We start from the raw sequence: 26,881 nt of genomic DNA, 5'->3' as shown, positions 1-26,881 counted from the left end.
GCGGGCAAGATGGCGGCGGGCCGGTGTCACCCCCCCTCAGCCCCACAGCTCCGGGCGCTGCCCCGGCGGGCGGCTCCGCCACATGGCCTGGCGAGACGGGCCAGGGACAGCCTGGTTGCTACAGGCTACCGGGAGCGGTGGGTGTGGGTTGGGCCGTGCAGTGAAGGGGAAACCGGCTCTGATCCAGCCCCTCCCGTCATTCCCGCACTGCCTGTGGGGAGACTCGGACTCAGCCTGAGGGGGATCCCGGTGCTTGTGAACCCGCCGGTCCTTCAGGCTGCACAGGCCCGCCCGTCCAGAGTGGGAATTGGGGGGGAGGGCGGGGGGGTGGGAGAGAGGCACCCGTGCTGAGGGAATTCACTGTGAACTCTTATAAAATGCCACATGATGTATGAGTATTTGCATCTTAAAAACTAGTAATGTCGTTCCTAGCATAAATCCCTGTTCTTCTTTTGCTGTCAGGGGCAATACCACGGCTGACAGCACAGTAGGTCTCTCAGTGTACTCAGGGTCTGTCTTCTCTAKGCAGTTCTCTAAATACAGGTTCTTGGTTTTGCATTTCCAAAAGCACTGCACTACTGGCAAAATATGTGGGTCCTCATGTTTTTTTCCTCAAATATATATGTCACTTTAATGAGCTTTTATTATACCTCGATTATAATCAAGTCAGTTTGGTGTACAAAAGATGTTCTAAGATGCCTCAGTTTATGAAGAGTCAGTGGGCCTGTTCTGATGCATGAAGTGATGCTGAAGTACAATCTTTTGTTCTCAAAAACTCAAATTCCTTCATCCAGCTGCAGAACGTTTTCGTTTGTATGGGTTTAGTCGGTTGTCATAAGGCATGCAGACATCTATGAGCTTGTTGACACAGGTTAGACTATATTCTTTTATAAAAGTCAGCCATTTATGTAATGTGAGAACAGGTGAACAGCCTGCTTAAAGCAGTGTCACTAATGGTTAAGGCCAGCAAAATCTGTCTTTGCCTCTGATTTGGTTTTTTACCTAATTTCGGATAATTTAGAAGTGTCTTTTAGTGTCCATTTAGCATCCAGTTCTTCAAAAGAGTGAGATTAGAGTGTTTGCACTCAAATCAGCAGCTGTCTAGAATTTATCAACCTTGAAGCCAAGGGTTAAATTTTATTTCAGAAATGTTAACCCTGTTTGGAAATTCATGATAAACCTATAAATRTTTACTCCTGTGTACTTTCTTCATTTGTGATAATCATTCTGTATTTACAGCTGCATAAAGCACTCAGTTTCTCAGAGCTGACTTGTACAGGAGCCATCACATCTTACTGTTAAAYGACAGCAGAAGTTTCAGTTTAATCTTGCTTCATCAGTAATTCTCTGATGCTGATTGTTAGTACATCTCTCATTCATTTTTCTTTTTGAACCGATAACCACCTTGGCCAGTTCTGTCACAGCAAAGATTATTCTAGTTGCATCACTGTTGTAGAGCAGTCCATGCAATGATTTGTTTGAAAGTTTTAATATTCTTTGTACTGCTTACTATCTAACCACATACAAAATTACATTTTTCTGTCAGGTCACTCTCTTTTCTTTTTGGGCTTTTGGCTGCTGTTAGTAAGGAGTAATGCAAACACTTTACAAATAAGATTATCTTCTGAAAGCTGTACTTTGTTCATCTGATGTCCATGACCTAAATGCTGTCAGCAAGCTAAAAGTAGTTTTAGAAGTGGTTCRAGGTGAAATAATTAATTGCGTTTATTTTGACACAGGTATGAAAACTCAATGGGGTCGTCCAAAAATGTAATAAATGAGCCTGTTGATGCAGAAGAAGGCTATAACATGATGGTAAGACATTCAATAACTATAACACTATATGGTAGAATATTTTTTCAACAGCGAGAAAAACCTGAAACTTTTWATTCATTAATAAATCGGTTCCTTTGTACCTTCTATGAAAGTATTGATTCTAGGAGCTTAATAAATTTTATTCATTAGCACTATAGATAGAAACCTTCAAAAAGGAATTTTACTGTAGAATACATTTGAGTATTTCTCAATATAGGGTTTTTTTTTGCATTCATTTGTTTCTGCTGGTTCCTGTTTTAAACTGCTTTCATCCTGTGCTGTTGAGTAAGACCTTACTGCTTGGTTATTCTATCAGAGTGATGTTCTTAGAAAGTGCTGAGGTTAGAGCTGAATTAATTTTCTTTGTTAATGCAGTGGGCAAAACTGGTGGGTTTGTTTACCTCAATGTATTTATAAATATGAACATCATTAAAAAAAGAATTGTCATAAAAGGTCCTTTAGTATTTATAGCCATGAAAAGAAGCAGTACAGACTAAATAAGAAACATTTACTATTGAAGGCTGAACAGTTTTTGGTCCCTCCTTTGGCCTAAGAGATGATTGTGTTCAGAGCATGTTGCAGAAGGTTAACTTCCTTGGATAGTTGAGTAGGAAATAGCAGGGATTCAGCTTGAGGAAGCTGTCAAAAACCAGGTATCAGCATCATGTCACTTGTATGAGCGAGGGTACTACAGCCAGCTCTTGTCAAATGAAAAGGCTGTTCATATCCACTATAGCCTTTGGCACAACTTTCACTTCCCAGTGGCTGTGCACTTCCTCACTGCTGTCTCCTGTTTGATCCTCCCTTGAGGGCTTGTTGGTTTCTTTTGACTAACATCTGAGTTATGAAGATGGGAATTTTAAATTAGGCTCTAGTTTCATAATAAAAAATACCCTGAAATGTCATGATGAGATACTTATTGTTTCCTTTTAAGCCTTTCTGGCTTGTATAAAAACAAAGAATTTATTTTGGTGTGGGCTAATCCAAAGCTTTAGACTCACGTTGTTAAGCAGCAAGGGATTAAAAACCCAAACCAATCTTGCTGCAGCAGAAAAATGGTCACTCTTACTAAAAATTCCTAGCAAGAATAGGGAATTAGTTGTATAGAATAAGGATAGACTAGAACCAGTTCAGTACAGATTCTGGGGRTTTTGTGTGCTTTATTTGGGTTGCCTTGGGGCAACATATGTAGTTTGCTGTATTTATTGGATTAGATATTCCAAAATTTGACTGATACAGCAGTGCTATTTTTTCTTCTGTTGTGTTGCCCGGTCGTGTCTCTGGGCAGGTCTGTGGAGCACTAGATGGCACACTGTGACTTCCAGACAGGCAACTGAAGACATCTGGATGAGAGAAACCCAAGTTAAAGACTATTATACTAGCATTAAAGTAAAAGGAGTTTCTCATTTGTGTTGCGTTTCCTACTGCCTTAATAAATTCTAGCCACTCATCTGCTATATTCATTTTTAGTGTAATTTTACTCTATTTTCTTTCTAAAGATGTAGAAGTGGTAGCAGGCTTGAGCTATATGATGGTAAGGAAAGGAGGAAAAACAGACCTCTTGATTAGTCCTAGAGAAAATTAGTCTGTTCCTGCCTAAAGTAATATTTAGGTTTTTTTAATCTCTTTGTGGTTAAATTTGCCAGTGTTTAAAGGTAACGTGGTCAGCAGTTTTGTACTGTCACAGTACATCAGTTTATCATTACCATGTATAGTTTGGCTTTGTTGCAAATGATTTTCACAGGATCAGTTTTCCTACACTGTAGAAGACACAAAGTTTCATCTAATTGACATCTGTCAATTGATACAAAAACTTCTTAATGTATTTGGTTTCAAATATCTTGTGATGGGGCATTTCACAAGTGCAAAGAAATACGTTTATTATGTAAATGAAGTGTATCCCCAGTGTCTCTTCTTCTGTCTTMGAATAGTTGCAGCTTTGTAGTAACAGCCCATAACAGTTGTCAGGAAATACTTTCTAGGCTCTTCTCAGTGAGAGACATGGGGTTTTATACATGTTTCAGATGGTTCCCATAAATCTCATCCSTTTCTCCAGGCTCTCACTAGTCAGCTAACACATGTATTTTGGTCTTGTGCAGCCTGTAGCTTGTGTAATTAGTTCTAATTGACACAAGGTAATTAAAACATTTATGAAGTCTGCTGTGATGCTCCAGCAGCATTGAATTAATGCAATTAAATGAAAGTGWTGTTGTCTGGACATACCCATATTGAGGGCTGGGTAGTAACTCCTGTGACATGTTGATGAATCAATCTGCTTATAGGCAAGACCATAGGCATGAAAACAGATACATACACCTGTTTCAGATACTTGCGGAAAATTCAGCACCTGTGCACCCCACTTGGGATGGTGTAACCACACATTGGATGAAATGAACATATCAAACCAAAGATTTCTCTTTGTTGTTTGCACATCCATGTATTTCTTCATTTCAGGCTTCTTTCCAACGCTCTAACAGCCATGACAAAGTGAGGAAAATAGTGGCAGAAGAGGGACGGACAGCAAGGAACCTGATTGCATGGAGTGTTCCACTGGAGAACAAGGAGGATGAGGGTATGTGTTTAAGAGACTTCCACCAGGYCTTTCCACTTCCATTCCTCTCTCAACTGGAGTTGCTCATCTGGAAGCATTTTTCTGACATAGAAAGAAAGGTTCTATTTAGCCTACGTGGTATAATTTAGAAGTTTTTTTCCAAAATGTGCCTTGCAATTGGCAGGTCACTTTATAAAACTTTCCAGTGACAGACTGAAATCTGTTTTAATTTGTCTGCAAGTAACATCTAAGACTGTTTTCTTCTGCTGATATTATCAAGATCGGCCAGATGRTTGTGTTATTTGTGTAACACAATAATGTTGTCCCAAAGTGATCTCTTCTAACTTGCGAATTCAGAATTGTAGGGATGACTTACAACAATCTAACAAATTGCTCTGTGTGTTCTAAAACAAAGAAATTTGAAAGTTTCTTTGACATCACTTCAGCTTTGATAAATGCCAGTGAAGAATCTCTAAGGAAGGGATATGTGGGGACAGCTTTCYGTAATGCAAGTSTTCAGAACAGTTTTGTTACTGTTGWAATACTTCTTGTGGTACAATGACTTAAGGAGCCAGGAATTGACTTTTATTTTTATCCTACTCAAGCTGTTCCAGATGTCTGAATGCTGTTTTTGAGGACTTCATCTCGAAAATTTTTTTTGTAGCTCATGTGTCCTTGTCCAGGTGCTGCAGCTTTTGAGTGTCTAAAAGTATTTTTTTTTTTTGTGTGAAGGTGGTTGAACATGGGAACCAGTTGCCTAGAAAAACTCTGGACATCATATTCCTTGGAGATGCTCAAAACCTCCCTAGACATAGTCCTAGGCAGCCTGGAGATTGAATTAATTGATCTCTAGAGGTTCCTTCTGACCTCAGTTGTTCTGTGATTCTGCCAGTGGAAAAGGTATTTCTAAGAAATGTTATGTTTTAAGTTGCAGGATGTTTGACCCTATGGCCAATGCAAAATTTAAACTGTCTTTAAGCAGAATAGAATTGGGGCCCAAAGTATTTCCTGATTCCAAATTACACTTCTGGGAAAGGTAGTAGTATGAATGAATGTATGGTAAAGGAGCATGTGGTGTRTTTCTAGCAGTATTTTTGAGCAATGTGTGGTTTGATTCATTTTCTGTTTAAAGAGTCTTATTTTTTTAATACTGCCTTGCTTGTAATATTATTTTAGAATTTTTAAGACTTTTTCCTGAAAAATTACTGTGAGTTTGATGAATATTTGCTCTAACAATTTCTGCTAATCCATGATGRATGTAAAAGTGAATTTTTAGCTTTCTTACAATAGTAGTTATATACAGTAATTAAAATCCAAGTGGCCGTATTCATTTCCTTCTTTCAGTCTTACTAGCCCCACTGTAATTTTTAAAGTTTGTCAGTGGTGCTTTCTTGTTAAAATTTCTTAAAATGAAATTATAGGGTGACCTTTTTGTACAATGCAAAAGATCTGATTATTACTGCCTGATGGAAAATTTCCTGGTGAAAGGGAGCTTGTTAGTGAAAGTGTGGCAGAGCCAKATCCTTTATCTCTTGATCCTTGCCTGCCATGGGGTGTGTTTATGTTGGTGTTACTGTGCTCTGGTTCATTTTATCCCATTTTCCATATGTGCTGTGTCCTGAGGGGTGATACAGCAATATTATGAATTAGGACAGTTCTAACTCRTTCAAGGACAGTGTAAATTAGGCCAAAGGTTCAGGGTGCCTGAGCCGATGCTACCACTCTTCTGTACAAAGCAGAATTTTGTCTTTGGGCAGATTATTCTGCTTATAATGTTCAGATGTATTGATTTGGCAGCACCAGTGTGTGATTTAACATTTTAAATTATATACTGTTATTCCTAATGAGATTTATTTTTTTAACAGGCACGGTGAAAGAATGAGGGTTTTTCATTACTAGGGGTAGTGGTACAGAGGGTTGATTAATTAAAATGTTGAATTCATCTTTTTCATTTGTATCCTTTTTATATTTCCTTTAAAAATTGCATGCTTRTCTTCTTCCCATTTAACTCTTGCTCTGAAAGACTTGTGTATTTTATATGGCATACATGGGTAAAAGAGCAATCAAAACCTTCTGATTCTATGCTGTAAATCTATCGTTCCTGCCGTAAGCAATATTTCCTTAAAAAGGAAAGAGATTTCTGGCGTGTCAGGTAATATGTCTGTTGTGTGTTTTGGAGCAGTGTGCATCCCAGTTATGTCAGATCTGAAATTTTAATTATGACTCTAGATCAATGACATGACAAAATCCCAGCCATAGTGGTAGTGGTCTAGAAGAAAGAGTGACTGTTAACACTTCTGTACCATTGAAATTAAAATACTTCTTCAGAGGATTCAGTAGTTCACAGCAGATTCTGTTGGATAAACTAATCCACACTRTCATTGACTTGGTGTCTTAGGAGGAGTTTTAAAATGGTGAGAAATTCACTAGTCTGGTATTCTGTCTCCAGAATGGAATTTGCATTCCAGACCTACACCCACCAGTCACTGATTGTTGTCATGATGCTTTTGCCCACCTTGGAAAGCTGTGATTATTCCAAGGGAGGGGTTCAGAATTTTTTTCCTTTAATTATTTCACATGCCTGAAATGAAATTTGAGGCACTGAATACAGATAAGCAGCTACACACAAATTTTATTACAAAATCTTGCGTATGATATTAGCAACAGTTAAAAATTGCAGAAGCTTGACATTTAAATGTTAATAGAAGTATGATACCTTTGGAACTTTGAGATGTGTAGAAAAATGGGAAAATCTTTTATTTGTAACTATTCTCTTATTTCCTATTTGTTTAAAATCACCTGGGCTCTTGCCATGTAGAATTCATTTGCAGATTAAGCATTTCAGGGTAAGGAAATATATTTTATTGGTTGAGAGGTGCCTGGCATACTTTGGGAAGCCTGCAGCATAATCTCCTGTTTTAGCAAGAGCCTGCTGCAGTAAATAGGTTTTGTGGGATGTGATCAAAGTCATGAACCTTGGTCTCTTTAGCCCTGTGAGGAATTATGAGAGTTCTGACTGCAAACATTGTGTGTGAGCCCTTGCAGCGCTGGATCTGAAGGGAGCTGGCAGAATGTAGTGTGAAAGGAAGGCTCATAAGTTTCAAACCTTGAATTTCACTGGAATGAATGGGAATCCAGTCTAGTACTGGTAGGTGAATGCAGGACCATTATATTCTGGATAAGACAGTGACAGTGATTTATAAAAGTAATTTTGTGCCAAATATATTGCTGTAATTCAATCTGGAGGTGGAAAAACATGGAGCATTTTAGTTATAACCATGCTTGAGGGCAGTCATTTCTCTAGATCCTTAGCACTGTACAGTTAGAAAAATAGCATCTATTGCTGCTCTACAAACTTGTAAGAAAATAGGGTTTATAATAGTAATAGAAACTACAGTATGCCTCTTCAGTTGAAAATTACCATTCCTGCTGAGGGTGTGATGATGTCAAAGACTGAAACAACATGTGCGATTGATCTCTGCCATAGCCAGGACAGAAATGAAGGCTGCAATTAGCTGCTAAATTTTGAGGAGTTTCCCACACCACTAAAACTATCCAAAAGGGAAAGTTGAGCAGGACTGTTGTTGAGATTGTTAAGTAAAAGATAACTTTTGAAAATAGACTATCAGTGGGGTTTTTTGGCAGATTTTGGCACCTCAGCTTTTTGGACAGGAAGCCTTCACAAATCATAAACCTTGTGTGCTTCCGCCAGACAGGGAGGAAATGGACTTCCAGTGTAAAATATGGCTCCTCCAATGCTCCAAAACTTTGATACTTTATATATTTCACACGGGCAACTTAATAGCTAAAGGAGATGGTCTTCTTAGGTCACTATTGTTCTCTCCTTACAATTCAGTGAATTGCTATCAGGGGATGCCCTTCACATGTTATTGAGGTCTGTGCATCTCTTGGCAGTGCCAGTGTGGTGTAGTTACACACCCCTTACACACCAGTCATCCCTGAACATACAAACAGCCATTGAGCAGTGCTGTTACTGCTTGGGAGTACAGGACAAAAGCAGAAAGGACAATACCTCTTAATAACCAGAGCCATTATTGTAAGAAGAAGAATAGGAAAGCTTGATAATGTGGTTGCTGCTGAAATGCAAAATTTTCTGGCCTATCCACCTTAAGGAGGGTTAGTCCTTGCCCCATGCTATATTAAGTTTGCAAAACCTGCTATTTGCATCTAAATGTTTGCCCCATATAGGAAGTGCCTGGAAACTTGCTTTTGTCTTTAGAAGAGACTTGTACAAACATTTCACAGATCTTGGATGATGGATTGTTATTCTGGATTTTATGGAATCTAAAGAATCTGCAACTTTAGGTGTTCATCTGCCCCTTTTTAATTTTAATGCACCCATATTTGTTGAAAATCTTCACTGTTCAAGTCCTGTATGCCACTGCCTTCAGAACCTTTTCTTTGCAGAATGTAAATCACATCGGAAGAGAGACTTTGGTGAYTGAAATACTTCCATTATCAGAAGAAAACCATGGAACTATTCCCCAGTTTAAGCTTTTTAGTGATTAGGAAGGTTTTATATGTGCAGTAGCTGAATGATTTTTTTTTTCCTGAATGCTGCTAACTTGAGTTCAATAAATTAGTTTATACCTGTTTTTTGGCTAATGTAGCATTTTAAAAATGAATTATCAAGCAAATAATTTTTAATTTGTTTTAAATTAAAAGCCTTGTTGCCTGSAATAGCCAGTGATACAAACCAGCTGTGCAAACCAGCTGTACAACTGCTTGATTAAGACAGGTTTGCAGCTGCTTTACATAACCAGAGCAATGTAAAACAACTGGGCTGCATTAGGGAATTTGGCCTCAGAACTGCTAAAAACTCAACTGGACAATTCTGAAATTCAAGAATGATCTCTGTGGTCTAGGGTGGGCTGTATTCAACTAATGCACTGATTTGCTTGGCTTCATCCAGCTAAATAATCTTGAAACTTCTATTTGGATGTAATCTGTGCTAGAGAAAACTCTTGCTATAGTTACTATTTTGTCTTAGCTTGTTTACATTTTTGGTAATTGGATCCTATGATTTTTGTGTTGTGCAAGTTAGATAATTGGAGGAATAATTTTTTTTACATTACTCCATAGCAAATCTCAAAGATTAAGTGCAAACAGATCAGGTTGGTGTAAGCTAACACAGATTTTTCAGTGCAAAGATTATCAATCAGTTAATTGCCACCACTACAGCACTGAGACCTGGAATCACCCTTTCTGACTGGGGGAATTTAAACTGATTTTGGAAGCTTAGTCACCAAAATGTTTTGTATATGCTTTGTATAAGCAGTGGAGAAAGACAGGTACGTTTGAGAAGGGATTTCAGGTCTTGAGGAGACWGACTTGTGTTCTATGAATGTTTTTCTCCCTTCCTTTGGCTCCCTAAAYGTTGATGAACTAAATCCTAACCTAAGTTCTGGTTTTCCCCATCTTTCTTGGCAGGACAGCTCCAGAAAAATGAAATAATTGCATTTGGTTTTCCTAACAAATGCATTTCTTGTTTTAATTCTGTAATAGCTGATTGAGCAGTCATTCAAAAACAGACTTCTTAAAATTKATGTAGAAAACTGGTATCRTATTTGACATGTAGATTGTAATGATATGAGTTTTAGAGGCACTGAGAACTTAAAGTTGGGTTACCTTTGTTTAATGAAATCTGTATGTCTTGCCTTTCTTGTATTTTTGTTTGTTTTTCTGTGTTTTCTGGCATTATCCACAGTCTGAACAGTGTAATATATATTTAGAGTATAAAATTTGCCAAACCTCTTAACTCAGAAATTRTGCTCCTCTCAGTACATTGCAAGATGAGATATGTGCATTTTAGAGTGCTCTATTTAATTAAAATCATTATTGTTGATTAAAACAGTTGGTTCTCCCACAGGAAAATCAAAATGGCAATCTGGTGGAAAAACAAAAAGGGTGACTCAAGGAACACACAAGACTGCAAAACAGGTATCTGCTCATTTTTTATTGTGACATARAATTGATGACATAACAATGTTTTTCTGTGAGATCACTGATGTGTTAGTAGCTGATTAATACTTCTCTAAAACTGTCCRTACATTGTATTTTTAAAACAAGTAAGTCTCAAAGTCAAGTATTCAGAAGTTAAAATTGCCAAAATTTAGGTTATCTTCCTCAGCCTTTCCTTTTGGCATTTCCCAGACTCTGCACACATGACTTATTGGCATTAAGTTATTTTAAGGAAAGTGCTGTTCAGTAAAATGATATAGGATATTCTTCCTATAAGCATGCTGCTTATACTATGGCTGCCTTTTCTTCTAAGTTTCTAATTTAAGGAAATTCTTCAACCTCATGTGTTAGTGACTTAAGTCAGAATGTCTTATTTTGGAAAAAAGTCCAGGTGAATAAAATTTCAGAATGACTGAAAAGCAAGCTTGAATAAGAATTGTAAAGAAGAAATCACTCCTGTTTTTATTCAGGGCTTTTTTTCTCTGCAAATGGCAATCTTTATTACATTAATAAAGTAATACTTCAATCTTTCCTTATGTTTAATATTTTTAACCACTGCTTTTCTTTGATTTATGGATTTAGCCATTAGTACAGCTTTAGCCATTTAGTATTTTGAGGCAGTCTGTCAGGATTTGGCAATAAAACATATGGAAGGTATTTTTTGAAAAAAGAAAAATGTTCTGCTTCCTTAGAGATGTATTTACATCTTTAAAACATAGACATGTATTTTCCCAGTTTAGTTTAGCAGCTATTAACCTTGTGTTCCCTCTTCAAACACTGATATGTTACAAACACTGTATCCTGGCTCTCTTGTTCTGTGCGTTTGGAGTGTCAGTGATGTAACTGGGGCTTCCTGTAAGGGTTTGCCCTCAGAATGTTCAGGGTGTGAGAGCAATGTGCTGCCCAGYTTGGGTTCTAATTCAGGGGTTATGTGACTACTGAGTTTGCAGGGGAATGCTTGGTTACTACTCAGTGGTTCTGTGTGGGATTGCTGTACTAAAGCTCTCGTTCACACAGTGCATTCGTGGTGGGTTCAGTTAAGGTTTGCAATGTGTGTGTCTGTGCATCTTGGCATCTCAATTTGGCATTCAACACCTTTATTTCTACTGCTTCCCAGACACTGGATACTGCTRTAATTGATGGTTTTTTTGGCTTAGTTTTGTTAAGCTTTCACTTTTAATTTTCCTTTACGTATAAATGGACCACTAATCTCAGGAAAATAAACTTACAAGAGCTGTTTCATATGATCTTATCAACCTCATCTTCCTTTCAGTAGGGTGCTGGCAAATATACRTTCAATAAATTTTGGCATCCTGAGAGTATAAATATACACTGCATACTTACCACAAATCCAAGGCAAGTTTCTGAAACTAATAGGGGGTAAAAAAATAAATTAAAGAACCTCAAGAGAGATTCAGTTTTAACGTCATTTTCATCATCTATGCTGGGTTGCTTAGGATGTAAGAATGGGTATTCCATGTTTCTTGACTTCAGAGACACATAAGCTTTGCATTTTCTGCAGTTGAAAGTTTGAACTGTCACTGGAAGTTAAAATATTGTTTCTGATAACAAATCACCAACTTAATGCTTTCCTACTYGTGTGAGAGTGTTTACAGGAAATCAGGTAGTTTATAGGGTTTCATCCTTTAAAGGTGTTCTGCTGGAGCATGGATAGCTGTAAGTATTGCTTAGATTTTATTGAGACCCTGAAAATCTTCTTACAGGGTAATAATGGAACTGCTACAACTTATAGAGYCTAAACATTGTGTTTTCCTCATTAAATATAACTGACATATAAGAGAATTGATAAACAGATGCCAAATACAGTGGATGGATAACATTTATTACTAAAATCAAAACATATTTCATAACACTGTCTTTTAAAGATAGGTTTGAAAATGTATCTTTCAAATAGTGGAAGTTATGCATGTTTCCCATTCCAAAACAACTGATCCTTTATATCAACACTATTAGCTTAATGACTGTAGACCTAATCACTTTCCTGAGGCCACATATTATAAATACAGGGARCGACAGGTAGCACTGTTATTTTAATGTAGCTATTTATGATTCTGTAGTTATGCTTGCATCATTATAAACTGTCGTTTCAAAAAGCTGTAAATCAGCCAGTATATAAGCTTAGCTTTGTATGTTTTTATACGAGGCCTCAGCTAAGGAGCATCTTTTCTCCCATCTGTTTGTTAAGAGGTGACTTAGGTCATGGAAGAAAAAATATGAAACCCTTCTGAAATTGCTGGTCATCGGTTGTTTATGCCATGGATCTTTCTGAGCATGGCTCTCGTGCATACATTAGCTGGGGTTCATCTGGAGTACACTTGGAGCACTTGGAGATATATGTAAGGGTAGCAGAGATGTTGGTGTGATTGTAGTAAATCAGGTACCCGTTCCTCTGCTTCTTACAGAAAAATTAGCATCTCACCACAAAGGCAGGTGAAAGCATAACTATTCTGACAGCATTGTGTCTCCCTCCCTAATTGCATAGTGGAATTTGTTTAATGATGTGTGGTACAGGACAGAAAGACTTGAATCCCAGCCAGTTGTTTTGAAAATTACACTATTTCTAGTTAGTGATTAGATATTCTAATTATAAACACTATGGTCTTGTATTTCGATTGTTTTTATTAAATTACCTAAGTAGRGCATTTAGAATGAGATTTTACATTTATCTCTACCAAAGTACTCCAGTAAGAATTGATTTTCTGGAGATGTATGCTACAGTGGACCACTGCATCAAAACCACACTAAAGGTGCTATTAAAATAAATACATTAAYGAAAAAATAAATACATTGATGAAARAAGCCAACCCAAACCAGACTACTTTAACATGCAGCTAATACCTTCATCATCAAATAGCACAGAGTAGTTGGGCTTATTGGGGGTGCTTSTCCACTGTCTATGGAATGCACGAGCTTATGGAAGGCTGGCATGGTAGCAGGATTTCACTGCTTGTTTTCTTCTGTGGGAGGGAATTGCAGGTTTACTAAGGGCAGTATCATGGGACCAAGTGGTGATTTGGTATTTTTAGCCAAATAGGTGTCCTTTGGAATGTCCTGTGCACCCATCACATTTAACACGTTTGCTGTCCCTGCATATGTGCAGTAAAGCAGTACTGGAGCAGTTAAGTCTGTGTTTTAGGATGAGCCAAATCAGCATTTCACTGGCATTGATATGTATTTAGCACGACTGTTTAAAAACAATAATGTCATATGTAAAGGCTTGGTAATAGAATTTCCCTGCAGTGGAGTATTTCTGGGATGTTTATTAGTAAAATGCTATTTTCACCTCTGGATATACACAACTGTCAGAATAAGCAATACAGGATATGTAATTAGAAAAATGTAACTTATCACTGTGGCTAAGAGGCCAAGTATCTTGTACTGTTGTGGAATGCAAATATTATAAATGTCAAAGAAACAGAATCCACTTGAACATAAGAACTCCCTATATTTAAGAAAGTGTGTTTTGAAAAACTCAGGTCAGTGGAATGATATAGTCTTCAGTGAAGAAGTTTTTGTTTACAGGTGTCTCAATATGCTGAAAAAACATGTTACACAGAAACCCAGCTCCTTACCATATTTCTGTGTGTTGTACTCCTTTTCCCTTGTACTTTCTTGTTTTCAGAACACTACCTTAGATTGTAARTTAACAGCCGCAGGAGCTGGAGATAAAAACTTTGACAAAAGCCCAACGAAAACAAGGCAGCCTCGAAAGGTGGATCTGCGGGCTCGGTACTGGGCATTTCTGTTTGATAATCTCCGGCGGGCAGTTGATGAAATCTATGTCACATGTGAATCAGATCAGAGTGTGGTGGAATGCAAGGTAAGGCTCCAACTGTTCTTCGCCTGTCTGGCTGTTTTTATATTTTAGATTTTCAGAAGCATGCTACCTTTTCATTTGTATTTTGTGTAGGCTTTTAAATAGAAGTGCTGAGGGTGTATGTATTCATATTTAAGAAAATGTTTTCATCTTGAGCAGAGACTAATTTTTGAAGTGTATTAAGCTTGTGTTTTACATTATGTTATTAGRTCTCAGTTTTTGGCTGAAATCGGATTTTGTTTGTTGAGTTCTGATTTTGTTACATTTCTGACTGAACACTGATTGATTGATTTATTTTAACTGATCATGTCCTTTACTGTAGGTGGCACTGTTGCAGTTCAGCCTTTTTCTCGTTCATTTGCTTCCCATAAGTGGCCTAATTACCCACTGCTCCCTTTCTGCAGTGATAGTTATCACTCTTCTCATTCTCCCTTTGTTAAGAAAGTGATTGGTGGTCGAGTGTAAGCAATGTCTRGTTGGGATGTCACTGTAAGACACTTGCCAGTTTCAAATAACCTGGGTTTGTAATAGCTTGTGCATCTGGTTTACATTTTATTGTGATTTTCTAGTAGATCTGTAGAAATACCCTTGTCATTTAATAAAAATCATTCATGCTTTGGAAATGGAATGTATCACAAGCATTAAGAGAAGTCAGAATACATTATAAAAGAAATGTTAAAGATATGACTTTGTTTTCATATTAAACATGTCTGAAAACTCAACACATTCTGGAAATGATTATCTAAACACTGTAAAAAAATTCATATATCAATTTAGGTAAACTTTTTCTTATCCTATGCATCTCATTCTCTGCTGTAATCAGACATGGCCAAATTGCCTTTGAGATTAGCATACAAATACATTTCATTGAAAGCAGGTTTAAGAACTGAACAGTAGCTCAGAGGCTTCCAAATCGCTGGTTGGTCTAACATAGTTAAACATTTTCTTACTGAACTGTCTTCCTGCRCAGGAAATGTCCCTGTAGAATTTTTTGGTCTAGGAAAGTCAGCCTTGCATTGTAATTAAATTAGCATTTTAAACTTTTGTGAATGAAAGAACAGAAGCGTATTTGTATCATTATCACATATTTTGGGGCTTAGATATCGTTCAACATTTTAATCGGGGTACTTGATCTGCTTTTGGATGGCGATACTATGTAGCCCAAGTGAAAAGTCTTCATTTTAGCAGACTCTTGACAATGATTTATGTATCAGTGTGGATCAGGTTACTTGTTTGCAAAACAGAGGTGAAAAAAACCAAAAATGAGCAAACAGGGCAGTCCAATGTCATGTGTTGTGAAACTTATGTAATGTTCATGTTACTCTTCCCTTTTAAAAGATCTTTTTTTCTCAGCACAGAAGTGTTCATTACCTGAGAGCTGGAATATGTATTTGTGCTATTGTGGTCTTTTTGTCTGTGGGTTTTTTCTTTTGATAAATTACTATAAGTTTTATTCATTAAGATACGAATTGTAAAACTATTTAGACTTGCAAATTATTTATACTAATGATGTTCTCTTCTGTGAATTCTATTGTTTGTTATTATTTTATGGTGGTTTTGACAGACTCAGTCTAATTTCTATATTTTGACTSCTGGACATAGGTGGGAAGTAATATTAAAGAAGAAACCAAAATGGTCACCTCAAACTTTTCATTTGTCTTTTTTAAGAGGTACTTTTGAAAAATCCTTTCAATTAAGACAAAGTCATGTTATCAAAGACCTCCTTAGTTTTGACTTTTTAAACTTCTGTCTCGGTCAAATGGTCCTGTGCTGTTGTATTTAAACTTTTTAGTTGTATAAAATTTGTCTTATAAGAAGACCCATATGAAAATGAAATGTGACAGCTTCTGGCATTTAAAACCTTCCAATTAACCTGGTATAGAAGTGTTAGTTGAGTTTTTTTGGTATTTTGCTGTCCTGTATTCTTACAAGTTGGTACAGTTTTATCGATTGCATTGTCACTGAAGATGTTTGATGGTCCCCAGTGGGAAAGGGCTCTGGTGGCTCTTTGTGGTTGAAACTGCAGACGGAAGGGTTGTGGTGAGGATCCAAACAGKGGGAATATGTGTAAGAGGATCAGTGCTTGTGTATATTTTCTCTCAGCTTTGGGCTCAGCTGAAGTTGATATTCTGCTATCGATTTGGAATCGAGAACTCTCAAATCATGTATGTAGATATATAGATATGGCTTGTATGTAAAGATATAATGAACATGGTTGAATTATTTTGGAAATAAGTAATRAATTCTCAAGTTTAAATGTCATTTGACTGTACATAAATCACTTTGTGCAATAGCGATAAAAGATTAGATATATCCTAGTAGATTTGGCTATAATCTTCCTAATTTGAAAATGCAAATTGTATGGATATTCTCTGTATTAGCTAGGTTTCCATGTGTCTAATATTAAATGACTATTTTATCTACTATTTTCTAGGTTTGGGTGGCAAGTGTAGGCAGAACAGAAATGGTCATGCCTTCAAAATCTCTTCCTGTAGGCTAAAAGGAAGTAAGACCAAAAGATTTGTAGATGGATGAAGGCAGATTCTGTAGTCAATTTTGCTTAGTGCAACAGAAGTCTTCAGCTGCTCTTCTGTGGTGTTTTCAGGTGTCTCAGCAACTGAGTTTATATTTTTATATATGTGTGTGTTTGTATATATGAAAAGAAACATTGCACACTTAGGGAAATCCTTTACTGATAGAGTTTGAGCAAGTGGATCTGACAACTAATATGTTGTCAGCAAGTGCAGAAGAATATCAAATCACTTTCAATTTATTATTTGTGGGGTTTTTTTCTATGAGGATGAATTAACAGCTTCAGCTCTTCTTTTTCTTCCAAAAAAGGTATTTAGCATTATTTAAAGCCATGTACAATGTCTTATCTTTGTTTCTAAAGCTTACACATACATTCTTAAATCAGTCTGGTTCAGTGAAAACAGTTTAATTTTGCTTGAGATTCTTGTTTCTTCTTACAATAAGGAAAATTCAGCAGTGAAGTTCTCTTGTTCTGCTGTATGGAAAGGCTACAAGGAATTTTTTGAATCAATTTTTGTGTYAAATTACTGAAACACCCAGTTAATCTTAAAAACACAGAGTTAAAAAAGGAAAGAAGGAATTTAGTTTGTGTGCTAAAAGCTCCAGTACAAAAAATAAGTTTATTTTGGTAAACACGTAAAGRAAAATATTCACTATAGACAATGAAACAGTAGAAAGTAGGTGTGGTTTGTAAAATAGAACCCATACTTCTGATTTGGAGARTAACCTGTAGTGCAGATGTGGTGACAGTCAAATTCTCTGATGCTTGTGGTACTCTTTGGGTTGTAGTAACCTTAAAATCTTTCAGTGTTCCATACTTCCTTGTTTTCCTCTTCATTGCTGGAGAATGGGAGGATAATGGAGAAAATGTCATTTCAAGCTTGTTAAGGGATTTCCAAAGTGCACTTCTGTTTTGAAGGTTTATAATGGGCCTCTSTAGGACCCAAGTCTTCATGGAGGATTGTTCTGATGTAGCTACTCTTAGAGGTCCTTGTTGTTTGCCAAGTAATTAATACAATCACCCAGTTCAAGAGATTAGAAATACAACTTTCAGATAAATACATGGAAACCAGAGTAATGAGTGATAGCTGGAGAAAAGAASGAAAAACAAAGAAAGAGACATGCAGAACTGTTCATTGGARAATTGRCAAGAACGGAGAGGAGAAAGTAAAAAGTACAACTTTCRGATAAATACATGGAAACCACAGTAATGRGTGAYAGCTGGAGAAAWGGGAAAACACAAAAAGAGACRTGCRGWACTGTTGGTCGGAGAATTGACTAGAACAGAGRGGAGAAGGTAACGGGAGTTATAYTGTGACTGGTTTGAGTTTCATGTCACTGATTTTCCTTGAAGGGTCGTTTTATATCAGTATTGCTTTCTTATGTAGTTCAAACTGTCTCTTTAAAAATCAGCTGGGATGGATGTGACCTTGAGAAATAAGGAGATTTAAAATTGCTCTGACTGCAGTGCAGCCGCAGTCTGGCCCATAAAGGTTCCTTTTTGTCAGCAGCTTCTCGAGTGGTGCGGGTTTGCCGTGGTTCAGCAGCGCGGGGTATCGCTGCTCCCGGAGGTGAGCGGCAGAGYGGCAGCGGGGCCGGGAGCGCGGAGCCCCCGCCGGGATTGAGTGTCAGAGCACAAAGGGATGGCGCCGGCCGGCCTGCTCTGCGCGCCGGCCCCAGAGTCCATTACAAACCAATCGAAGCCGTTGCAGCCAATTGGGGARCTAATTGGTAATTTTAGCTGGACATCTATATGGAGATATCTGCATGCCTGCAACGGCGCTTTCAGAGCCACTTTTGTTCTGCTCCATCCTGCTTGACAAAATGGCCCTCATAGCTTTAGGGAGAAAGATGTGCATCAGTGAGTATGGGGCCGCTCCAGCTGCTTGTCTTGTTTGTATTCCCTTGTTCATAAAACATGGCTTGGGTTACAGCTGCATGGGTCTGCTCTGATCAGTTCTGATAATGTGGAGCTAAACATTCCTTAAAATAGGTTAAGCCATTTATTGTGTTTTTTCCCTGTGCCAGCCAGCTTCAGAAATATAACTCATATGTACATTAATTTTTTTGGTGTGTGAGGAATATGTCAGTGGCAGACTTGAAAAGTAAATGATTCAGAATTAAATTTTGCTTTCTGTGCTCTCATTGTTAGTAATAGTCAGCACAGCTTAGTATGGGCTAACCTAAATGGACATGAATTGGATTAGAAAGCTGAAATTTTATTAGTGAAACTGAAAAAAGAACTGGCTAAAACACTTGACTTGTTCATTTCTTGTAGCGGACTTTACTTAAGAATTACTTTCATGCTGTAAACTGACTGCTTTGTAAGAAAGATTTCTGTTAGCTTTTTTTGGGGAATATTTCAAAACAAAGGGCAACTTTTGCACCAGCAGTAGGATTCTGTTTGATTTTCCTGTTGTCTGATTTTCTGGTGATTTTCCCTTACCACAACCATCATGTGCTCTGTATGTGCCTTTCAGAGTAGTAATAAGAATACTTATATCAAAACTGGAGCTGAATTTCAAAGTTAGGGTTAAACAAGATGAATATTAATCCATATTATTTTATATGAAAAAGCATTTTTCTTGCATTTGAGATCCTTCTTGTATTAAAAGGACAATTAAAAGTAAAAATATATGGGCCATGATGTTACAAAAATGTGCGTCAGTTACCTGGACTGTAGGAGTGTGTTTTTACTGGTTTTGGTGYCAAAGGTTTTACTGTTAAAATTTGTAGTTTCACGGTTAAGAACCAATTTTTTTCTTATGTGTAATTGTTCCCAAAACTTCTAAGTAATAATTACTGGSTTTGAGCAGAAAATTTATCTTACTATCAGCAGGAATGACTTTGACATAGTAAAAAACAGCAATGTCTTTTCATTAGTGTTTTTCCTTATACCGCAAAATTATGTCTGTACTTTACATTCTGCATGTGAAGCTCATGTAAGGTTTGTAAACTTCCACCTTCATGGATTTTCATTATTTTCAGCATGTTGTCATGTCTGAGTACAGGACACATTTTTCTTGTCTTGGAAAGAGTGGTTATGAAAGCTGCTGTTTCTCACTGACATGAGCTCAAATGCTCTCCCTTAGAAAGGCATTCATTTTCTTTGTTGGTGATAATCAGCTTTACTGAGGAGATGCCTTATGTGTGTGTGTTTTGTCACATTTAGTCAATGATTTTTGAGTTTTTATGTGGACTACAAGTGATTTCCTACCTTCCTGCATGATGAAGAATTGCTCCTTTCTGTATCAGTGGCAGTAGGTAACTGTAGTTTGCTCAGGGAGCMCAACTATGAGTTCCATTAGATTGTGTTTTGCTCTGCTTTGCAGTGAAAAAATGATACCAATTGCCAGGGTAAAGGCAACTTRTCTTGGAATTTTTCATTGTTTCTGGATGTTATCTGACCTTACTATGGGTGCCACACTCATCCATTTGTGTCAGCTGGAAATCAGTGGACACAGTCCATAATTTGTCGAAGTTAAGGGTGTTTTTATCAAAAACAGGTCTCTTCAGCCACTGCCATTTTGTCTATGGTTTTCTTCCATAGTAGATAATGTAGTGTGAAGTTAATTTATATGTCCTTTTGTAGCAGTTAATTTTATTTGTTARAGACAGATATGTAGTTCCAGATTCAAACTACTTCATCAATATTTTGCATATTCTGAATAAATCTCCAGCACATTCACAGCATTTCTGACAATGTGTATTTAATTCTAACTAGGTTCTGATGGTGTTGCCTTTGTGTAGTTTTGTATACTTTGACTTCACAAACAGATTAATTCTGGCATTTCTAGTTTTCCACAGGCCTATTAGGTTTTATACAGTTTTGCCTACTTGGTGTTGTATGTCCAGCATATTTTAAAAGATAACTCTGACCAAAAAAAAGCATAAATAATGAAACAGGTATCTCTATGGGTGTTAAGAATTATTTTCTTGCAAATGTTGCCATTTTGAACCTTATACATTGATGCTCACACAGAYCTTGAAGAATGTGCACCTTTGCTTTTAGGATAAATGTTTTAATGATTGTTCACATAAAARTCTTAACTGTCTAGGCCTTCTTGTTTTCAGGGGTTTTCTTGGGTTTATTTTTAATGAAATAGCTACAGAGAAGTAAATTTCCTGCTTTCTTTTCAGTTCCTTTATTGGGGTAGGGGATTGTTTTTTAAATAGAAAGATTGATGTAATGGTTGCTTTTCAGGAAGTCCTGATGATGCTTGATAACTATGTAAGGGACTTCAAAGCATTGATTGATTGGATACAGCTACAGGAGAAGCTAGAAAAAGCTGATGCTCAAAGCAGGTAATTAGATTTATTTTTATTTTAATCTACAGAGAGAGTAAAGTTCACAGTAAACTTCATTTTGTAGCAGAGATTCAGCAAATAGAACCAATTTTCCYTTTGGACAAAATGGGTGTGAGGACATTTTATGTGCATTGTCACTTAGAATTAGAGGATATTTCCAGTCCTRCCCCKATCCTTTCCTTTTAAATGGTTGGTTTGATGCTTGGTTCCACACTGGCACTTGAAATAAGCATTGTMGTCTTGAGAAGATGCATTACTTTTGACATAGGTCTGGCTAATAGGGTTTGGTGTAAATGCAGTTGCTAAGATGAATGATTAAATTCAGCAGGATTCATTAAGACTTTGAGAGTTTKTCTGTTCCACTTTTGCTCTAAGGTAATAGAGGAATAGTTAATGAGAATTGTATTTTTAAATTTTTCTTTCCTGGATTTGCAGACCTACTTCACTGGCCTGGGAAGTAAAGAAAATGTCTCCAGGACGCCATGTGATCCCAAGTCCATCAACAGATAGGATTAGTGTGACATCAAATGCTCGAAGGAGTTTGAATTTTGGGTATGAAACCAGCTAATAAGTTTATTGAAGCTAAAATAAAGATTTGTTTGAAGCGAAGTTCATGAATGCAGTTTTTCTGTAGTAACCAATGCATTGTTTTGCTGTTTATTAAATCATATGAGCATTTATTTGCATAATGTCTGAAAGCAGTTCAACATAAATGTGCATACATTTAGAGCAGCACTGTAGTGCTGTCTCTGTCTGGAGAGCACAGATGTATCTAATTGAAATCTCTCACAGGGTGTGTGTTGTAGTTCCTTCAGGTGTGTTGGGATCTCAGGCACACACTGCCCAGTTTCCTAAGTGGCTGCAGTGTCCTCAGCAGAGATGTCATACTGGACTGATTGGTCAGTACCTCTGAGTATTGRGCTATTGGAAATTTTTCATATCAAATATTTCTAAAAAAAACTACCAAGTATTGTTGGTCTAGGCCGTGTGTCTCTTGATACCTATCTGACAACATCTGAGAGGTGTCTRCTTAAATACCTGATGCTGGGGAGAACATATGCACTAGCACTTAAATGAAACATTTGAATCTGGTGGAAATCAGATACTTTATTTTTATTAGAAYGTAACAGCTCAGCATAATTAGTCTTTCAGCTAAGCCTTTTCTTGAATGTAATTGCATGTTGCTATTGTTGCTGGAGCTGTTTTATTCACAATCACAGGGACATGATGAACAACTGTGTATTAAAGCAGGGAATACCAAGATGAATTTTCTATCAATCACACTTGCAAAYGCTTTTCTTCTGTCTTAGTCCACTTGTGTATCTCAAAGCAAGGGAATCCCAGATAGTTACAATACTTTGTGTGTGAGAGAGAAAATAGCATAGAAAATAAGGACTGAGACATACTTGGTAGTACGGAAATTTTGGTCAGAATGCTAGGAATTATTAAGAAAGGAATAGAGGATAGAAGAGAAGGTAGTGGTGTACCACTGTAGAAATTTAGGACTCGTAGTTGTAGTCATCTTCATCTATTCCCCAAAGCAGTGTAGAAAAAGTAGGAAAAGTACAGAAACAGGGACAGTCAGAATTATCCAACAGCATTGATGCAAAAAGAGAAGAATTTGGAGAAGAGATAACAAGAAGGGTATGATAAATAAAATCACTTGCGTGGAAGATGAGTAGGAAAATTCTGTTCATTGTTTTTAATKAAAAGGAGTTGGGAGTACTAAATGATCAAACACCAGACTTAAAATGACAGGAATATTTTTCAAGACTTAGTATGTAGAATGGGTTATGTGTTGCTTTGATTGCCAAACCCATGAATTCTTTCAAAAATTAGTATCACAAAGGTTAAATTTCATCTTGTTTATTAAAAACAAAGATTTGTTGARTAAATTACAATAACTTTTCAGTGTAAATTGCTGCAGTTGGAGAGTTTGCCAAAGGAGAAGTTGTTCCATGCAGCACCTGTCTCTGACAGAGACTGTGATAAAGCTTTCTAACAACCCATTCTGTTACTTGATCAGACACTAAAGAGCTGTGCCTTTCATTTAGGAACCCTGCAGTGACAATTTCTGCAACACGCCTGGCTCCTTCTGGTGTAAGTTGGGCTGATAAGGTCAAAGCCAACCATGGAACTAAAGCTGCCAAYCCTGAGCTGGCAACAGCACAAGCCTGTCTGGCACCTCCAGCACAGAAGTCACTGCGGAAAAATGGCAAGTCCTCTTCAGTGGCTTAAGTAACTTAAGTTATTTCGGTTATTTTCACAAATTCTGTGGTATAAAGTTAATTCAGAATGTGATGACCTACSTTCTATGCAAAATGAAACCTAGTWTTGCAAAACACAATGTTTAAAGTAWAGGGATWAAAGATTAATGYAGCCTTACMTTTGTAAKAGTTAAGTTTGMGATAAAAGTATGTTYTCATGTTTAGGTAATATTCTATATTTTCACTAACTAGAATTTGATCTGTTAAAATACCAGTTTATAGCATCCCAAGAAGCAAAAGGTCTTTGGTCACAAACTGCCAATCTAACTGACTGCAGATTAGGATGGCTTAACAATATAAACAATTATGCATGTCCAGGAATCTGTGAAGAGCTCGAGGTAGTTTTAGATGTCCTGGAGAGCATGTTATTGTAATTGTGCTGAAGTAAAGGAAAAATTGTCAATCGTTGAAGACACGAGTTACCACATTTAGTTATGAGTTCTTTCTCTGAAGATGCTCCTTGGAGAATGCTTGATGCAGGGTCTTTTCTTCTAGAAGAGATTGGATTAGTTGCAGACATAAAAAACTACTATTTGTTTTATGAAGTTAGCTTCTTTGCACTGTATCCCTGAGATTGTCTTAAGAGGTGCATTTTTTTTTTCACTTCTTGTTTTTGTGTGTGGTCTCAGATGACTTTCTACAAAACCAGCAGGCAGGATGTAGAAATGGATATTCTGAAAGAAAAGAAAAAGTGGTTTGGGATTTTTTTTTTCCTTTTTTTCTTCTCTTTTTTTCCTTTTTTAAAAAATTAAAATAGTTCCRAGAAGTGCATGTACCAATTTAAGATAGTTGCATGTTTAACCTAGGAGTAGTAGAAGTCATGTATAGTGACTTGCAGACCTGTGGCAAATTCTGGAAGTAAAATACCTTGTCCAGTTGTCTTTCAGTGTAACATGAATGAGTCCTGTAGTGGATTCCTCTGCTCACAGCAGAATCATCAAGCTCTAAGGATGGTGGTTGGAATGGGGATTGCTGGCTGCTCTTTGCATCAGGGAGTAGCTTGCTGTGTACTGTTGCAGGGAGCTGCTTAGGCAGCAGGAGCTGTTTGGCTGAGTTTTCAGCACTGTAATTGATGTGTAATTCCACTTTTAGTATATGCCAGTAGTTGAAGTTACTCATAACAAAAGCTTTTTCATGTGATTATCCCTCATATTAGAGTGACAGGCTGCAAGCTGCTGCTAAAATACCATTATTGGGTATTCTTGTGCRTATGGAGAATGTTCTTAGCTACACAGGAAATAAAAGTGATCCATATTTCAATATGGATAATGTATTTTAAGAGGCTAAAAGGAAAAGACCTTATTCTTACGTTACTTTGAAAGGCTTTTAGRTGGCTGAAGAATCAGTGTTGTGCTGTCTTTTTTTTTTGAATGTTACTTGCAGCTGATACGCTCCAAAAAGAAAGAAGCCACTTAGGTCCTGTTGTACTGACCTACAAGTGTTCAATAATCTTCAAAACAAATGTACTGTGCAATCCAGACTTGAAACTTTTCATTTTACGAAAGAACAGTCATTCCTGCTGGACTTTGTTTATTCTTAAGAATCTCTAATTGCTGACATTGAGCATTGGAGAATTTCAGTGATTTTCTCGTCTCTGAATTGTGATTTTTTTTTTAACAAATCAGGTTCTCTATAGGAGCATATTGCCCTTCGTGTGGAAGGTGGAATCACTTTTGTGAGATCCAATTATCCTCACTGATGAGAGCACAAGAAAATCTGTGCAGTTTATGCCAAGGGAGCCACAGAGGCTCTTCACATGCATTATTGAAGCAGCTCTGAGGCTCGTGTGTCATCTGCTCTGCTCCTTCCCCAGCTAATGCAYTCCCAGCTGTTTGGTACATGTGGGCCTTGGGGGAAGGAGGATTCCCCCTGCCCCCTGTAATGCTCCCTTGCTCACCCAAAGCCCAGCTGGGGCTCACAGCCACGGGATTTCCCCAAACACTTTTTCTCCAGTGATTTGCAACAGCATTATCATCAGGTCTCACAATGGTTTTGTGATGTGGTATGATACTGTATCTCTTTCATGGTTGATGCAATTTCCAAATTTAACTAAATAAGTCCTTAGGGAAAGAGAAAATGCATTATTTTTCCATATAGTTCTTCAATCTTTCCTTTTCTGGATGCATAATTAAATGAGCTTAAATCATCTTATCTCATTTCCCTCATTAAACTTACTGTTACCCTCAATATTTTAATTAATTGAAAAAAAGAAGTCTTTCATGCTTGAGTGTTTTTCACAATTTGAAATGTAGTCTGTTGTTACTGTCTGAGCAGTTTCTGGTGATGAATTCCCTGGTGCCTGTGGTAAAAAGCAGTATGGGTTATACAAGTTTAGAGTGTGTATTAGGAATGGAAGTAGGTGCTTACAATTAGAATAATGGTTAGTACAGAATTTAGGGCAAAGAACAGTCTAGAACATGTGAACTTCTCAGAAATACTCAATGTTTTTTTCTGTTGTCTCACTTGAAATCTAGTTGGGTTTTATAGTTATTGCTGTTATTATCATCTTTCTTGTGTTAATTGCTCATGTCTATAGTTGTGAATAGATGTTCTCTGTGATTGTGGCYGAGACTGGAGACTTTTCAGGATGCACGGTCCTCTGAGGGAGCTGTCCTGGTTTGGGCTCACTACATGGGGCTGAAGCTCAGTAATGTGAGGGTTTGGGCAGGATATTATTGGCAAGTGAATGTTTTAGAAGAACTGTACATCTTGCATTTCCTGAGATAGAACTCCCTGGAGTTTGCACAGAATTGCCTGGATTTCTGCTAGTGGTGTTTCCAGTGAGGCTCCTTGGCCAGTTCTTCCAGCCTGGTGGCTGTGAGGGCCCTGAGATAACAGATGGCTGTCACTTCCATGTAACACAAGAGCAGGCAGGGACAGCGAAGTTCACATGAAACTAGAGAATGATTAGGGTAGTCAATGAATTATTCATTAATAAAACTCTGGGAGTAATCAAACCGAGCATGTGATACTTAGCCTGTGGAGATGGGCTGTAAGAATTCCAGACTTAGGGAAAAACATGGAGGAGGATTGGTGCCCTACTGAGCATTAACTTTGCTTCAGATTAGATGGGCTCTAATGTCAATAAATATATTCACTTTGCAGGCTCTCCATTAAAAACATGCCTGGAARTGACTGAATACTAAACTGATTGGTTCATTAAAATGAGCAAGTATCTTCAGGTGCACTGCTGATTGTCAGATGGCATCACACTGCTAAACTGACTCCAGGTAGTTCAGGAGTCTGCATACATACATGCATTAATTCTGCTCTATATTTAAAGAAGTCATCAAACAATATTCTTTCTAATGGGAGTATTTCTGGACTATTAAAATGCTTGGTTGAATCTTAGGTAATAAGTATGAATCTGACAGTGAACAAATGCAAATTAAATATTGAACATGTATGGCTTTTATGAAAAGATTCATTCATACTTTAGTAAGTGTGAYTATGACTTTGCTATGCTCTGGATAATTTTATTCTGATTAATTCTRTCATTTTAGACTACTACGGAATATGCCACGAGACACAGAATCAACTAGTCAAGACAGGCAAGAATATACTTTTATTGGTAGAATAAACTTCAGT

General features: G+C 37.2%; 1 protein-coding gene across 2 annotated transcripts in view; it reads left to right on the top strand.

Moving 5' to 3' along the window:
- Nucleotides 1–25: 25 nt before the first annotated feature.
- The window catches only part of SCAPER (S-phase cyclin A associated protein in the ER), a 132,393-nt gene continuing 105,537 nt past the window's right edge, over nucleotides 26–26,881 (top strand). For both annotated transcript variants that reach the window (XM_057368706.1, XM_057368705.1), the window contains exons 1-8: nucleotides 26–137; nucleotides 1,740–1,815; nucleotides 4,270–4,387; nucleotides 10,257–10,327; nucleotides 13,992–14,189; nucleotides 20,923–21,023; nucleotides 21,462–21,578; nucleotides 23,081–23,241. In XM_057368706.1, the coding sequence (XP_057224689.1) occupies nucleotides 1,753–1,815; nucleotides 4,270–4,387; nucleotides 10,257–10,327; nucleotides 13,992–14,189; nucleotides 20,923–21,023; nucleotides 21,462–21,578; nucleotides 23,081–23,241 (829 nt within the window). In that variant the 5' untranslated portion in view covers nucleotides 26–137; nucleotides 1,740–1,752. The remainder of the gene's footprint in view (nucleotides 138–1,739; nucleotides 1,816–4,269; nucleotides 4,388–10,256; nucleotides 10,328–13,991; nucleotides 14,190–20,922; nucleotides 21,024–21,461; nucleotides 21,579–23,080; nucleotides 23,242–26,881) is intronic.

This window comes from Malurus melanocephalus, unplaced genomic scaffold (assembly GCF_030028575.1).
Source record: "Malurus melanocephalus ecotype Western Australia unplaced genomic scaffold, MMel_1.1 scaffold_96, whole genome shotgun sequence".
NCBI classification, from domain to species: Eukaryota; Metazoa; Chordata; class Aves; order Passeriformes; family Maluridae; genus Malurus; species Malurus melanocephalus.
This window is presented reverse-complemented; position numbering and strand designations above follow the sequence as displayed.